The sequence below is a fragment of the Magallana gigas genome, chromosome 9, assembly GCF_963853765.1.
Source record: "Magallana gigas chromosome 9, xbMagGiga1.1, whole genome shotgun sequence".
NCBI lineage: Eukaryota > Metazoa > Mollusca > Bivalvia > Ostreida > Ostreidae > Magallana > Magallana gigas.
The window spans coordinates 14,858,353-14,876,682 of record NC_088861.1 but is presented as its reverse complement, the minus strand read 5'-3'; the positions used below and the strand labels follow the sequence as shown (position 1 = coordinate 14,876,682).

At 30.7% G+C, this 18,330-nt stretch overlaps 1 protein-coding gene and 1 long non-coding RNA gene across 2 annotated transcripts; both read left to right on the top strand.

Moving 5' to 3' along the window:
* Positions 1-390: 390 nt before the first annotated feature.
* On the top strand, positions 391-4,830 carry LOC105345664 (uncharacterized). The gene is made up of 5 exons (XM_034479098.2): positions 391-523; positions 1,409-1,488; positions 2,022-2,115; positions 2,511-2,629; positions 2,844-4,830. The coding sequence occupies exons 1-5, from the start codon at positions 394-396 to the stop codon at positions 3,048-3,050; spliced, it is 630 nt and encodes a 209-aa protein (XP_034334989.2). The 5' UTR covers positions 391-393; the 3' UTR covers positions 3,051-4,830.
* Positions 4,831-16,174: 11,344 nt separating this feature from the next.
* LOC117692286 (uncharacterized) lies at positions 16,175-18,330 on the top strand. The gene is made up of 4 exons (XR_010709011.1): positions 16,175-16,448; positions 16,842-16,969; positions 17,681-17,746; positions 17,842-18,330. It is a non-coding gene; the product is annotated as an uncharacterized lncRNA (long non-coding RNA).

Sequence of the window (18,330 nt, the reverse complement as noted above, 5' to 3'; positions counted from 1 at the left end):
TTTCAAGTTCAGTTAAATAAATACATGTACATGTATGACCCAGTGCTGGTTCCGACATTTCTAATATATGCCATTTGTTCATCTTTTTGTTAAGTAAATAATTTCCCCAATTCTTTAATATCATAGTTTTCTTTAATAAAGGTGTATAAATTTTATCGTCAATTGAAATTCTACTTTTATTTTCTATTTTTTATGGTGTTTACATTTTGATTTGGAATATTCTATTGTTTTTGTGGCAATAACACTATATCATAAATGAGTGATACAGATGGATTAATTTGACTTTCTAATTTCTAGTTGATCAAAACAGTAAAAATGCACAAAAGCTCGATTTATTTTTGGAAAAACCAAGCTATACATATTATATATAAATAAACTTTTAAACTTGATGTTATGTTTGAATCCGTCAGATTGACCATGGCTTTTGTTAAGCACACTGCGTTGTTTCTGTTTTTCTCAGTGTGTTTTGGATGTTATCCTGGTCCTTACATCGAGCAACAAGACTTTTGTAGATCCGAATTTGGTAAGTCAATGTACATTTTTTGATCGATTTTTCCATTCTTAAGTTTTTCTAAAGTTTTTCTAAAATGGTTAAATAAATGCATCTTAATTGATTTTAAATGTTTTGATCCATTATGAAACGGTTTCTGGTGTTTCAATGAAATATACTGCAATGTGTAATTATTGTATACAGGGTTATTCTCGCCCCGTGTTATTTTCGCCCCTCTTTATTTGCAAACAGTTTCGCTCCGTCTTGAATACGCCCAGACAAACTGGTGTTTAAAAATAGATAATTTTAAATATACAGTACCGATCAGACCCAACTTAACAGAAAGTAACCCCCAGCTCAACTCTGGGTTTACTTCGGGTTAACTAGAGTGGACCCAGAGTAAACTCAAAGTAAACCCAGAGTGGACACAGAGAGTAAACCCAGTTAGACGTATACCCCTAAAAGCAGACGCTAACTGTGTATTCGAAATATACATAGGGAAGGAATTACAGGCAGTAGGATGGTAAGATAAAATACTAGTCTGCTTCACACTTCAGTGCATACAGTTGACCTAAAAAGCAATTTCAAAGTAAACCCAAACTAAACCCAGAGTAAACCCAAAGTAAACCCCGAGTGGACCCAAATTTTCAAAAAGTAAACTCCAAGTAAATCCAGGGTTTAGTTGGGGTTTACTCTGGTGTTAGGTTGGGTCTGATCGGTACTGTATGAGTTCGTCTAATTTTAAATCCGCCCCGTGACAACGAGGTCGAACGGAGAGAAATAAAAAAATCGGGGGCGAATTCTTTCTTATATACAACATTATTTTTGGACAATCAAAGAGTATCTTTAAAGTATCATATATAGGCCTTATATTTATTCAGAAATGTTTCTTTTTATATCATTTTTATGCATCTTAAGCATTTGAGGCCAACATCACATCAATTGTCGCTGGAGATCACGAAGATAAGTACGGGATTGAAGTTAAGATAGTTTATAAGGTAAAACAAAATTTTGTTTTTATTTCATTGCTTTATATAGAAATTAATTAAAGCGTGAAGCTGATCGAAAACATTCTAAAGTTTTGTTTGATTAATGGGGTATAACAAGTGTTGAAAAAAGGTTAAAATATTAAATTTATATTTCAGTTCAAAGGAATATTAGGAATGCATATATCGTTTAAAAAGGGTCGTCGGCAAACAAATTAAACATCATATCTGCCTTAAAATTTGACTACTTAATTTGTTGTTGACCATAACATAACATTTAGTAAACAAAAAAAAAAGCCAAATATTTTAGCTATAAAATTTGGACATTTTACTATTATTTTTTTACAGAGCTCTCCTGCTTATTATTAAAGTAAATGTAGTCTTAAAATTGCCACAAAAATCCAGTCCCCTTCATTTAATTTGATTTATTTATTGCATTTATCTATCAACTATCACGGGAATCTATCTTATTTAATTATACCACATGCCACGTGCACAGCGTTGCAATTGTTCATTAAAGACAAACGTTTTTATATATGCAACAGGGTGTTCTGGAGAACATTTCGTCAACTTTAGACGGTTTTAGTCGCACCTGTGGGAAAGAAGGAATGGAGCTGTATACGAGTTATTTAATCTACGGTAATAAAACAGTATTTTTTAACATCATATAAGTGAGTACATTGTAACGGCATGCAGTGCTAACAATCAAAGTTACTAACAGTAACGTATCACTCATAGTCACTGATAGTAACGTAACAATGAAAGTGACTAGCAGTGACGCATCACTCATTGTTACTGATGGTAACGTAACAATCAAAGCTACTGAATTAATCGAAATTTGAATATGATGAATATAATTAAATTTCATTAAAAACACCAACCATGTAGTAGTGTTAATTTTGGTTAAAGTTGCCTGAAGTTTGAAGATCTTTTCTTTCGTAGATTTTCAAATTTAAAAGAAAACCTTTTATTGTCGATCATAGGTTAAACACGAAGAAATGATTTTTTAAAATTTATGTTCTTTATTTTCAAAGCGATGACTGTGCCACACCCAGATTACCCCAACCTCAGTCTCGTATTTTTCAGAAAAGTTTCTGACATTACTACGGAGGATATTAAGCGTATGACAGAAAAATATGACTGTGGGTGCAAGGTACTTGAACAAGTTCTAGAACTTCACACCATTTTTTAAAACTTATTTATGTATACAAGTTTCATATCGTTTTAAGTTTGACCATTTCAGAAAGATTCCGATGTTTGCAATTATTTCCGCTGTCATCCATCAAGTGTTTCATATTTTACCACACACTCAGTAATTATAATTCAAATGTTGATGTTTTATTGAATTGTTGAATTTAAACTTTCAGATAAATTTTAACGAATGGTCATATTTCCCTCAACAAGATACAACAAGTCGCCCGCTTCTTGAACCTACCGCAGACGCATGTATTGCCCCAAGATTTTATTGCCGGAGATCTGCGTTCTGTCAAAAGAATTCAGAGGGTATTTGTACTTGGGGAGACCTTGGAGTTTGTGACTACCTTACACAGATGGATGGCCCCATTACAATATAGTTATAAATTACATTACATTATATTTCATTAAAATAGTTAAATGAATGTAAATCATTGAACATTCATTATCATCATAAAACATAACATTACATTAATCATCCATTCCATTACTATATAAATAGTGCCTGTTTGGGAGGGTAACAGTTGAAATTGACACCCCTCAAAAACCATTGTCATCCGACGCGAAGCGGAGGTTGACAATGGTTTTCGAGGCACTATTGATTTTGTTATACTGAATGTCTTAATTTTAAAGAAAACATCACTGCTTTTAGATAAGAATAACGTGAATTCTAAGGCGAACCGTACGCGCATGATTTTCACGCATGTAACAATTCGTAATGTTACCCGTTGCTAAGTGCGTTGCTAACGCTGAGGGTAATAGAACAGATTATGAACTGCGTCTAATCCAATCAGATTTCAGTATTTAACATGAAAGTATAACAAATTAAATTGATCATGAGGACTAATTCAAATATTAGACCTCCATTAAACATTATGTCTTTAAGATTTGCCCAAAGGCGAATCTTTCATTATCATTATAATGACATGACATTACATAACATTACATTATACTTGGCCTTAATTACCTAATCAAAGGGATTTTGTTGTTTTATTACAAATTAAATATTTGCTTCTATTTTGAACTACCGGTCAATAGACTGCGATCTATTAGGCCGCCGGTCAATAGACTGCGATCTATTGGACCGCCGGTCATTAGACTGTGATCTATTGGACCGGCAACGTATATCAGACCGCGTTATATATATGTTATATTAATATTCTTTCATGTTAAATACTGAAATCTGATTGGTTTAGACGCAGTTGATAATCCTAACTATTACACTCAGCGTTAGCAACACACTTAGCAACGGGTAACACAATTAATTGTTACATGCGCGTAAATTATGCGCGTACGGTTCGCCGCACAATTTACGTCATTTTTATATAAAAGCAATATAAAAATTCTCTAAAATTATGACATTCAGTACAATAAAATAAATAGTGCCTGTTTGGGAGGATAACAGTTGAAATTCACACCCCTCAAATTCCATTGTCAACCTCTGCTTCGGGTCGGTTGACAATGGTTTCCTCGGGGTGTCAGTTTCAACTGTAACCCTCCTAAACAGGCACTGTTTATATACTGTTACATCTTTTTTCAGGGAATGTATATTCCTTTACATAGACGCTGTTTTAGTACTTGGTGAAACCAAATTCAATGTTATCAAAATGGAGTATCAAATAATCAACAGTTTTAAAGCCTCATATAAGGTAAAAGACTATTTGAAAATCGAATAGGTTGAAGACTCCCTTTTTCTTGTGTGAACTAATACTTATAAATTGAGATGTTGTAATGCATGCAACAGGTTTGGTGCATTTTAAAGTTGAAAAAAATCTCAGTACATTTAAGCATTGAATCATTTTTTTTTAAAGATGTGGTCTCATAACTTCAACGGTGTGTGCATACAAATTGAATAACGCGCTTGGCAAAATATTGTATATTGGGTACCCTCATTGTAAGGATAACTCCTGCTAGAGTGTTCAAGATAGAAAGTTGTTCTTTTGCAGATCAATTGTACATATATTAGATGTTTGCTTTTTGCTGGGATTTTGATTTCTGATGATTTATGAAAAAATGTACCAGCTTTTTAACTTAGTCATTTTTTGGCAAATATCTTATATAGGGTACTACCTTCACTGGATATGATAGACAGTGTTAATCAATTCAGGGTTGACATGGTTTGTATACAGTTCAAATAAAGGAAAACCATGTTTGCTGTCACATTGACAACTTCTCGCCTGTTTTCAACAGTATAATAATGATTGAGAATGATAAAAAGTAAAGATATCAATAATTGTCATTGTGTCTAAAGTTTGAAATATTAAGAATTAATAACATTTAAAGAGTACAAGCAAGAGACGTCAATGAAGAAGCAGTCAGCAACGTTATTTGAGTTAACACCTTGAAATGTCATGTACTCGGATAGTTAGCATATTTCAATTTTATACTATATACAGGGTCAATTTCGTCTCGTGTTATTTTGGACAATCTGCACTTTAAACGGTTTCACCCTGTCTTAAAGTCACCCATACGAAGAGAAATAATATAAGACAACGAAATTCGCCCATCCTTACATTCGCCTCTCACAACGAGGGCGAAAGGCGCGAAAATAAAACGGGGAAGAATATTTCCCTGTATACAGTATATACCGGCAGAGCGATTATTTATAATGCCAAAAGTCTCTGGTAAATGTTATCTGTATATGTACTAACTGTGTTTGGATTTAATTTTTTTAAAATTAAAGAAAAACGGTATTTCGATTATTAATTTATTAATGCAATAGTGATGTATAGTGCGAGTAAATTGGTATTTTAAGATAACAAGCTAAGTACTATATGCATGTATAGACAGTGGTTATAAGATAAGTTGTCGAATGGTCAATTACCAATATAAGGTTCTGCTTCAAATAACTGGCTCAAGGAAGAATACAAGAATGACATAATTTTTAAATGATCAATGATAAATATTAATTTAAGATACAATATAATATTATATAGTTTCTTATCATTTAATGTGTTCAATCATTAATAAATAAAAATAAATCATTAATCACTAAAATATCAACGTGATATAAAATTACTGATTTTACGATACATGGAATAAGATGCAGATCAGAGTTGCAATATAATGAAAATGGTAAACGTTACCCAAAAAATAAAGAGCACCACTTCTTATTTGTACAGAAATGCATAAAGAAATTAAAAGTTACATTGGATTGTTTTATATTTACATGTACAGCCATACACTGAGGATTATCAGACAACACCTTTTTTGTAAACAAATGAAGATGACGACGGGGTCAATAAACTTTATACAAACATGACTAAAAATACACATTTATCAAATAATGGTTTAAACACTCTTCAATATTATAAAATAATACTATAAAAGTTTTAACACATCATTCATAAATTAAATAAAAACCCTAATATTTGGATCTTATCCGTTTAAATAAATCTACCAAAGAGGAACAACCTTCATATTGCATATATATATATTTTACCGGGTTTTTTTTAAATTGTAAAACAATAATCAATTCTTACCCGAATTATTTTTTTTCATTTTATGTAATACAATAGAAATCAGGTTTTGATTAAAATAAATTTACACAAAATTAGATACAATGTGTTCTTTGAAATAGATTATCAGTCTACATTTGCAATATAATGTGTCTGTGACAATAAAATATAAAACAGTTACTGCAGTTATTTCATCGCATTCATCCGGTAAGTAAAAACACGACATTTGATTAAATTACGTTTTTAATCAGCATATTGAATTAATGATCGGTGACGATAAGGTACATTATACATGTATGATGTTTTTCCATAAATAATATCTCATTCCTCATTTTCGTCAAAATTGCACTGAATACGTTGTCGGTTTTTTGCGATCTCCAATCCTTTCCCAACCATTTGTTAAAGTTTGGCGGTAAGGTATTCATAAACACTATCTCATTCCTTTTTCTCGTAATAATTGCATTGACTATTTGGTCGGTTTTCTTTCGATCACCAATTCTTTGCCAAACATTCGTTACATTTTGGCAGTAAGGTTTGAATCAGAGAGCACACTCCCCACTTGGCCAATGCAGGTCTGAATTTTCTCTGCAAACTTATCAGAGCTGGCTATCTCGCTGCTCTTCCAAGTTGTCACTACCATCTCAAGTTGAAATCTGAAAACAGATGAAAATGCCATGAAAAATGGCAAACATTTTTTTTTACAGAAATACAGAAACATTTGGCAACTAAATTACAATACTCGAAAAGTAGAGTTCTACACATAGAAGTCTAAAAAATACAGTTTTACGATACATTTTATCTTTGTTCTCTCTCACAAATCTACAATTTTTTAAGCTAATCATCATATTTCAGAAAAATACAATGTTCTTTATAAAGAAGCCTTGAACTAGAATTGTTCAATACGATTTTTGTCTGTTATGGTATCAAAGAATTTTCCATACAAACTTATTACATGTATCTTTTAAAAAGTTAAAGATTTCACCTATTAACAACAGCAGAATCAGTCACTGAAAAAAATAGAAATATTTGAAGGGATCATCAGCGTCACATTTCAACAGGATTGTCAAAGCCAAAACAAACACTTTAGAGATAAACTTACTAATTGTCTTCCATGTGGTAAAAGCAGCTGTGTCCATCATTGGTCATTACTGCCACGTCTACAAACACCGGTGTATACCCCACAAAGCTGGTGGGCAGTTCAAAGTTACCTCTTCTTCAACTCAAAAAATAGTTAGAAGTGTACATGCATTAAACTATACTTCTTTATACATTATACATTAACGGCACTAGAATTGTTTTGCTAACGGCTATTCAAATCACATCCTGAGCTCAATTACGTTCAACAGAAACACTCTGGACTACATGTTGTATTATGCATTTATCCCCCCCCCCCCTACCCTATCCACCCCAATTATATGCCTATGAATGTGTGTGAAAGGTTACAACCACAGCGACAAAAATAATTCCTCGAGGACATAAATATATCTTATTTCAGAGATGCATGACTGTAATCATTACTTTTGTTTTAAGATTTTAACTTTTAAGTAATCACGCCAAATCAATACGGGTCTAGTCTTTTTAATCTCTATTTGTACCCCCATGCACAGACTTTTACGTGATATTACATTAAAAAAAGATTTCTATTGAAAAACTATTGAATTTCCAAAATGGCCTTTCAAAACACCCTGACCCCTTTATTTAAGCTAATTTTTATCTAACACACTTCTGTGCTTATTGTAGAATTAACTGCTTAAAAACAAGTTAAACTGAAAATATACGAGCACATGAAATTATACCCGAATGTGTGTAAGATACAAGTTATTTTTCTTCAGAATGAATCCGGCCCTCAAATATTTTAAAACAAACTTAAACTTTAATAAAAAATCTATAAATTGTGTAACAATCTTCGAAAACTCTAAACTGTACACAGAAGTATTTATAGTTATTTAAGTGTTATGTTCAGCCGAACAATCTGACTGGTACATGCACATTTCTAATCACAATAAAGCTGATATTAGAACAATGTGATCATTTTATATTATTTTTTACATCTAGATCAAGCAAAGTTATATTTTATGAAGTTTAACTATCTCAGAACAAATAAAGAGTTTGATGAACTTTAACTTAACATGATAGGATTGAAATTAATAATTATACCGAGTGAAATTGATTTGTTGTTGTGATAATGTAGATCATGATTTTATTGATATATTTTTATGTTATCACCAATGCATGGATACTGGAAAATCAATTACAAAATATAAACATGTACCTTGTGCATCTTTGTACCAACTGGTATTTTTTTTTATTAATTAAGTAGTACCTTTTAGTAAATGACTTATCCAGATAGATGAATGGTTTTGATAAGCCTAGTTTTTCTGCTGTTGTTGCAAGGCCAAGTAAATGACTTGTAGTAGTTTGATTGCACAATGTATGAATTATCATGAAAGTTTGAAATTGCCAGCAAGCTCTTATAGGGGTTTTTATATTGACATTTGTTATTAGATCTAATGATTCCTTTTGGTAACTTTTTACTAAGCCTATTCACCTTTATGGGTTGAAATATTACATTTGAAAGTTGCTTACATAATGAAAACTACAAATGAGGAATCTCTAAGAAATAAAAAAAAATCAAAAGCTTGCCATGTATATATCTATTATATTTGGCTAAATATTTTGATTTCACAGCTTACGAACCCTGATTCATTCAATGTTTTAACCTTTTTCTAAAATATATTTTTCTCAATTTTAGATGACTATTTCAAATGTCACGGAAGAGCAAAACCTTCAAAGGACTACGAACGATAGCATTGTCTAGCCGCCTAATTTAACATTTTTGAAAGTTGTCTAATTTAAGTTATTTTTTATAATAGTGTAAACATTTATATATATTTTCATTACATATAAATGATTTGGTCAAACAAAGAGAGATATCTTTGAATTTTGGATTAAAACAGCTCATTTCATAATAGAAAATAACGGAAAACGGAAATGTTTTTATAACACCCCCCGTGAAACCAAAAAAATCCTTTTGAGGGGATTTATATATTGTTATTAAGCATATTCATACCAAAGGGTTTGTTGTTTCACAGTGGGTGAGGACATATGTCTACAGACCGAAATACATTCCAAAAAAAAGAATTTTGCTTTGTAAATTTTTGAAAAATAATTAACAGATATGAATTAAAATGAAATTTTACTTTAATATAAAACGTAAACATGTATGTGATTATTAAGTTTTTAAGCACATATCGCCCGCTAAAAAATATTTTTCTCACTCATAGAGACCGATTTCGATGAAATTTTTTAGAGCAAAACTTTTGTTTAAAAATTATGAATTTGACTACAATTTTTATTTTAATATAAATCAATTAGGATTTGATTACACTTTTTAGTAGAAAACTTAGTTTTTGAATATCTGACAGAAATTCCGAAATATTTGGATGCAAAATCATGGTTAAAAGTATTCGATTAGCTCGCTCGCTAGTGAAATATAAGGGAATGGGAAACGATATGGATTGTAGCGATACGGAATATAATTTATCAAATGAAGAAGGAAATAATAAGGCTGACAGTAAAGCAACAAAGCTATATTCGAAAATAGGTTTCGTTCACAAATGAAAGGAAAATTAGTGCAATTCAAGTTCCTGTAGATCAAGTCCTTAAGTTTATGACTGAACTGTATGACTTGGGGTTAGGATACAGTGCACTTAACACTTCGAGATCTTCTTTGAGTGCGCTAGCAATTTCTAGTGATGTTTTGTAATAGGAAAGCATACATTGGTTATTAGATTTTTAAAGTGTGCGTTTCATTTTCGGCCCATTTAACTAATTTATTCCAAGAAATGGGAAGTTACTTTGAATGTATAGACAAAAAAAATCACCTTGTACAAAATTGTGGTTAAAAAATTTGTCTTTAAAACTATGTATGTTAATTGCATTTACTACTGCTGCTAAATGATGTCAATCTTTACATTTATTGAATGTAGATGGAATTGAGAGTGTAGCAATGTATACAAGTTACCGTGTAAAGGTCTTTTGAAGCAGGATAGACCTGGGTATCATACCAAGTTTTTAGAAATGAGAGCTTATCCACCAAATTGATGATAATTTGTGATTATGTGTTAAAAGAATATCTGATGAGAACAAGTATTATTATAAAAGATTATACACATCTGTTTATCAGTTATGTGAAACCGCATAACATAGTTTGCAGGGACACGATTTCAAGATGGCTCAAAGCTTTAATGAGTAAAGCAGGTAGAGATATAAAAAAGTTTTTAATTCATAGTACATGTATAAGAAATCATTTAATATTTATTAGTTTGACGAGGTATTGGCGCTTCTTATTGGTAAAAATATTTCTTTGATACCTGCATCAATTAAAAAGTACTTATAGAAGGGCAAAACAACTGTCAACAAAATGTAAAGTTATGTCTGTTTAATTGTGAGCAAACAAAATGTAACTTTATAAACATAAAACATTTATTGTTTAACCTTCAAAAATAAACAATATACATTATTTAATTAACTAAATAGAAAATTAAGCTCTTCTCACATTTTTGTCTGCTTGTGATCAAGGATCAACATTTACGGCGAGACTGGCTGTTCCAATTTCAGGAAAAATTATGATAAACATATAGGTCTAATACACGTTTACGGCAACACTGATGTATAAATTTGCTAATGATAAATTTTAAATCATCACACGTACATGATCAGCCATCAGAATGAGCTTCGTAAAGCAAAGCTATGAGTAGTGCATTAACTCCTTCACCGTATTTAAAGCGGTAGCTATACTATTTTAGTACCTCACTGGCTATCAAGTTACCACACTGTTAACAAAAATGCACATATTTACTATTCTTTCTCGATATATCAACTACTTTCGTCCACAATCGCGTGTACTTGCATCATGGTTATGTCCAGTTGCATATTCCAGCGATCTAACTCACATTAAAACTAGTTTTTACGAATCTTGTTGCTCATTGAATATTATCACCATCGCGTGTATTTCCCTTTCGTATTTAATTCAGCCGTGTCAATTTTCAACAAATTCAGCTCAATAACTCTGCATCAGTTGCAGCTCAAATCGACACACTTTGATAAACATCAAAATATGCTTATTTCGCAACCAAGTGAACGGACTTCAAAAAGCAATGTAGGTTATGTAACATTTTAATAATACCAATCTCAATAAACTCATCAATTGTTGTTTTGTATGTGTAAATTGGTGGGCTACATTAGCATATGGAGCATATGGAGAAAAAACCTCTTAATAGACAAATTCTTTTTCAAGTTAACCATGAAGGTCATGGTTCTTTGTTGAATATCCCATTGGTTAAACTAAGTCAAAATAACTATCTTTCACAATTAGAGTCTCATAAGTTTCAAACGAACACTGTAATTATTTTTTTTTTTCAAATTGCGTTTATATTAAACTTATCAACAAACTTTAAAAAGACAAACCTTTGTTTACAAAGGATTGTTAAGTACATTTATATGTTTTAATATTCTATATAAAAAACCAATATCTTATGTAGAGACCAGAAACGAATAGTAGTTGGGTTTTATTTTTTATATTGCATACCTGGATATACGATTGTCCACAAAGCAGTAACACACTGTATCAACACTTTAACACCACAAATATAAAAAAGACAATAGCATTTATATAACAACATTTTTATGGAAATTGAAGAAAATACTTATATATTGCTTAAACTTTTGCTAATATTTCAAACATTTTATGGTTTAAAAAACCCGAAAAATGCGAGTGAAAACAGCTTCTTCTCAAAGAACGTGTTCGGGACCCTGCATCAGTTTTTACAAATACAGTCGGTTCAAGCATATCTTTTACAACATACCCCATAGCATATCATGGCATTGAAATCTCATAGCATAGCATTGGAATTTCATACCATAGAGTACAATCTCATAGAATTGCATTCGTAATATCATATCATAGCATACCATAGCATAGCAGACAACACTATTTTAACTCGGTTGAAATGTTTTTGTTCGAAAAAATAAACGTTCACATTATAGATTATTTTACTTCAAAAAGTGTAAAACTCTTTTGTGCACGGAGGCGTTTTTGTTCAAATATCATAGCATAACATAACATAGCACACAACATCATTAAGCCCTTCATTCCAATTTCTCATAGCATAGCATACAAATATCATAGTATAACAATGAAATCGCAAAGCCTAGCATAGTATAAAATTGTAAAAGATATGCATGAAATGACTGTACATCGTCACCTGGTTTCAAGGTAATAACCATGATTTCGGTTTTTTCAATTAGTAGTCATGGTTATGATAAAAAAAAATAGATACCCGACAGTAATCCCATTTTTCTTTAACAGAAGATGGAGCTGGTTGTGATCTGATTTTGGCGCAGCTGATCCTCTTACTGAAAACATGAAATTGCCATGAACATGCGCTCAACAAACACCAGTTGTATTGCTCTATGCCCGACCAACATTTGAAATTACATTATCGAAGATAACGATACGACCATCAGCAGCAGGATTGTTTAGATTTTTGCTAAATTGGCTCATAAAAAACAATGGTAGTTGATGCAAAAAGAAAAAGAAATAAAAATAAATTTTTAAAAAACATAAAACACTGGTTTTTTTACATGTACTTAAAATTCAAAATAGAAAACTGGCATATGGCATAGTTTGAAATTATTCTAGGGGCTTATATACCATGACGCCTAACAGTACGACTAATTGAGCTCAATTGAACTTAAGGGTATATATATGAATGGCTGAATTTTTTTTTTTTTAGAGCTGAAGACTTTTTTTACCTATCCTTTTACGTTAAGAACTAAGATACCCTAGTATTATTATTTTTTATACATACATGACTTTGATTCCAAAAAGGCAACTTTATTCTTCAATTCCACAATATTTGCTTGGATTTCCTGAATTTCACTATGAAGGGTACCATCATTGACTGCACGTATTTGAGGACCTGCGATGGACAACATGATAGTCAATCTTACCAGGTGCATCTTGTAAACAATAGAGATCCAATATATGCAAACATTATTGTACAATCACTGGTACTATAATCCATATAATTATGTAATCTGATTTAAAAAAAAAAGTTAATGGTTTTTAGCTTAAAATCAACCTTTATCATGATTGGTGTGTAAGTGTTGTAACACTTTTATTGAATTGTATTGTTTGCTCTATTTCAAGAAAACAATTCCAATAATAAACAGTTTATTTTTGAGATCATTGTATGTCCAAATCTTAAATGTTTTAAAAATAAATTTTTTAACCGAGAATTATGTTTTGTTTTGTATGGGTTTTCTATTATTTCGGCAATAACATTGTTATGCTTTATATTTTTTTTCCTATAAGCCTTTGCTTGGTAAAAGACTTGCACATACAATTTAGTTAACTTTCTTCATTACATCTCCATAAAGACATTTGTTCACATTGAATGTGGTTGCAAAGAATATTTCTTTATCAGAAAAATTAAGAACAAAAGGATGTACGTATGATAACGCGTAGTTTTGAAATGACAGTTGTTCAAATTGAGGAGGATGTTAAAAAAATATTCCTATTTGGAAAAAATTTATTAAAATCAAAAAAAAATTGTAGTTTTAAAAGAACGATGTTTTATCTTTTGAATATGAAATAACATATCGTCATCCATAATGTTTATTTCTTTTTATTTTGTTTATTTTCTGGGTGTTTCTTATTCATATCTTACGAAATATAAGTGTATATTATCAATTTTTTAAATGGTTATCTTAAACAAATCCCCAGACCCCGTAAGCCTTTTTAAAAAAGAAATAAACAATTGTACTTGTTTTTCTTTTTTTATAAAACAAAAACCCAAATTAAACATGCTGTCACTTTCAAAATGTTAGCTCAAGCCTGTCAATTAAAAAATGACCCTTGTAAATACTTTAAAAAGGCAAGCCAAGTAATTAGAATAGTTTAAAGTTTCTGATAAAAACATCTGTGTAGATTTTGGAAATAAGGTCATCCATGGGTACCAACTGCGCCACATTGTAATCAGATATATTTTTGTATTCATATTAAGCATAGTTTATCAAAAATTTATAATATTAATAATTTAATATATATAATATAATATTAATAACAAAAAATGTGTATATCGACTACGTATTATCAATTAAAAATCCTTACTTTCATACTTAGTCCTCTCTCTCTCTCTCTCTCTCTCTCTCTCTCTCTCTCTCTCTCTCTCTCTCTCTCTCTCTCTCTCTCTCTCTCTATATATATATATATATATATATATATATATATTCTAGTGGACTTGAAATAAAATGTTCTACAAAGTTTGCGTTCCTTATTTCACTTTTGGATATTTTACTGGAAAGGGATATTAATGGTAAGGTTACAACAAAACTTATAAACGTGATGACTTCGAGTTTTACATTTACTTTCCTAACTTATGTAGCAATATACCTTTATCACCTCAATATTGATTGTTTTTGTCTCTCAGTCAATTTGATACACATTGGCATGTTCTACATATGAACAGTTTCTATGGTGAGGCAAGCTACTGAATTGATAAAACAGGTCTATCAACATTCAGGTTTGAAGTCATCTTTTCGTAAGTTCTATGGTCGATACAACGAAATTGCCAGAAAATACAAGTTCGATATCAACATCTGTCAATTTTAAAAGAAAAAAAACCTTATATTTCAAGAGTGAAAGTTTTTTCACATATTTAACTAATATTTCGTAAAATTCAAAGAAAAATTTGCTACAGTTTTCGCGTACAATTAGTATATTTCATGCCATAATATAAGTCTCTTATATTTGGAGTAAAAGTCTGTAACTTTCTAATTATATTAAAGCATGCTGAGTATTTTCCCAGATTACGACGAAGAGCACACGACGGGTGTGACCGGTCAGCAGAAAATGCTCACCCTCCATGGCACTTGATCATATACGTCTATCTTTAATAATAATTTTTTTTTTGATTCGTAAAAAGTGATATTGCCTGTTAAGCAGACGCTTTTATATACATTTCTCTAAAAGTGACTAAATGGCACCTGTGTTATTATCTAAAGTGCCTTCATCCGTGATATCCAGCAATTTTCATTTATGACTATATACATGTACAACACAACAATAAAAAAAAATTGATGATGTTTTTGATGACAATTTTGCTTTTTACATTCATTTGAAGCATATCAGAATGTAATTCAATATTTACCAATCACAAAATGCGCAACAAATGCAACAAACACATCAAGTATAAATTTCATTTATAACCGATATTAATTTTAATTCACGATATTGAGATCATTTAAAATTCAGATTTAAATAAGGGATATTGCTAAAAAATGGTTTTCAAAGGATACAGAATTCAAAATGACCAAATAGCTCATTAAACTTGTAATATGAGCTCAACGCGCATGTTATTTGATTCATTTATTGTGGAACAATTAGAAATTTTAGGTAAAATTTTCAAATTTTACCTTCAAATGTATTAAAAGGCATAAACGCCTAAAAAATGACAAAAGTTTCATTAAGGTATTTGACACAAACGAAAACACTTTCATTAAATACAAGAAGTATGAGAAGTTGACACCTATAACGTCATGCACGATGGCTTCAAACTGCTTTTAATAAGTGCTAAGTCGGCCTCAGAAGCAATTATTTTAACAATATCTTAAATATACATGTACCATGAAATATTTCTAGGATGATTTTAAATACGTGATAAAAAAAAAACTTTTAAGCTGTGTGTGTAAATTCTAAAAATAACCTTAGAATTATACTCAAATGTCCTTTTTTGGTATCCATGCATTCATACTGCGATTGCGTGATGAATTATTAAACGTTAGGACACGATTCACTAACGCACGTACTTGTGTAACGACCAATAGTAAAACAATTATTCAGATGGCATTATTGTTTCCCTGAGTTAAATATAGTCCTGGATAAGAGACATTGTACCGCCATCCCGTTTAATAACGTGAGGAAGCATAATCAAAATAATTCCATGAACGTAAACATTTTATCAACTAACCACAACACCAAGTGCAAGGAAGTTTTTCAAACATCTTTTATTTGTGAACATTTTAATGATGTTATCGAATGTGCCAAAACAAACAATCAGATTTTGTTTAGTCTTAAATTGTATTTTTATTGTTAAATCCATGAGTGAGCAGTAAGTGTTCCTATATTTTACTGATTATCCGACATCTTATGTAAACAGTACTACATTCATAATGTAAAGCTTTTATTGTGTTATGAATTTTTGTACATCTTCTATAGTCGTGGATATGGTGCAGCTGTTGGTACAACGAATAAAGGTAATATATTTGTTTGTTTTTTTATTCTTTGCATTTTTCACAGATTTAAGTTACCAAATCTTATTAGTTCCTAAACTTGACAATCATGAGATTGATCAACCAGGTATATGTCTGGAGTCAGTCAGTAACAAACCTAACAGGTTTTTTTTTGTTTTCCGAAAGACTATCAAGTGACATATGTATTCACAGAAAACGATAATCTACGCAAACCCATGTACAAGTTACCTAACATTATAACGTCACTTTAGTGACTACCATTGACATTCTTAATTTCTACATGATTTTAACTATCTTCAATTTTTTTTAAAGATATCTATAGAACTTTAATTTTGGGCGAGAAATGTATAACATCGCTTATTGTTCATTCTATTTATGTCTTTGTTTTCCTTACAGGCTGCCCAATAGGTTTCATTGCCACAAATTGCAGTATACCATGTCGATTTCCAAGTTTTGGATTGAATTGTCAAGAAAAATGCAATTGCACAGAAATATTTGTAACTTCAAGGAAGGATGCAGAAAAGGTGAGTAAAGTGTCAATTCGTATGACATGACACACAACGCATATATATAGGGTTAAATTCATTACAGATTTTTTTTTTAAATTAAAAAAAATCACTGCCTAATTCTTATATGAAATATGCTGTACTGATCAGAATAAAGTCTGAACAAGATTTGAATCTTAATCAGGCATCTTTTAATTCAATCATTTATGTAATATTTATGTCGTTATCACTAAAAATTTACATTTTATATTTCTTGAAGTATTTCCTTGAAGTATATTTTCCTAAACAGATCTCAATGTACCTATTTGAACGTCACATAGGTCTTATACATGTACGTTGTCACAACGTCTCTATAATCTGAAGTCATTTTAGTTAGTTTGACTTTAATGCTACATGTATTTATAATGTGTAATAATCCATATTGTTTTTACTTTATTTTTTATCTTAACAACTGACTTGATCATTCTGTCCAATAGCTATCAAAAGATGGTGAAATCATTGATTATGACACCTCATTGGGATGTAACTGTATCCACCACTTGCCTTCCCTTTTGTGGCTGAAATAATATTTTCTTTAACCAAATTTTGTATCACATATTCTGTATTTGCTACAATTATATCAAACTTACCAGAATATATATATTGTTTTCTTCTCTACACACTTAAAATTAATTGTTTACCTCGTACAAATCTGCTCGATGATTTTTTTAAAACATATTTTTCTTGTAGATTTGACGACGTACAAAATGGTTACGAACACTATTTATACTATAAAATATACACGGGATATACTAGGTAAAATATTGGAATTCACTATTATCTTAAATGAATTTTTTTTCGAGTTGAACAAGAGAAACATTAATATTTCATTATATAATCTATTGTTTTAGTACACACATGGACCAATGTCAGGAATATTGAGAATACGTCTCCTTCTCGTGAAGATATAATGACGAAATCAATTGATACAAACAAACGTTTCTCTCTTCATACAGTAATCGTCGTACTTTCAATATTAGCTTTCATACTTGTATGTGTTTATGTTTCCACGTTTGCGATGCCACCTCGGTCGCAAGGAATAAGGAATAACGTTGTACTTGAAATTCCCAGGAATTCAGAACAAGTGTAAACAACTGACCAATCTATGTTTTGTACCTTATCAATATTTTCATCTGAATTGAGTCTCCTCAGCATGTTCTAGATATTCCAGTTGGTATTGTGAAAAGTTAGATCGAGTTTTGAACAGTATGCAACTAACCGCTAAAGATTAATGGTTTATTGCTATAAAATTCATCTTAAAGTACAAAGGTATATTTATTGTTTATGACTTTATTTATGTAATAACACATTTTCTAGTACTATAATGAAGATGTTTAAAT

Coding starts and splice junctions, on each gene's coding strand:
- LOC105345664 (XM_034479098.2), top strand. CDS start 394: ATGTTTGAATCCGTCAGATTGACCATGGCTTTTGTTAAGCACACTGCG. Junction 524..1,408: donor CTTTTGTAGATCCGAATTTG/GTAAGTCAATGT, acceptor ATGCATCTTAAG/CATTTGAGGCCAACATCACA. Junction 1,489..2,021: donor AAGTTAAGATAGTTTATAAG/GTAAAACAAAAT, acceptor TATATGCAACAG/GGTGTTCTGGAGAACATTTC.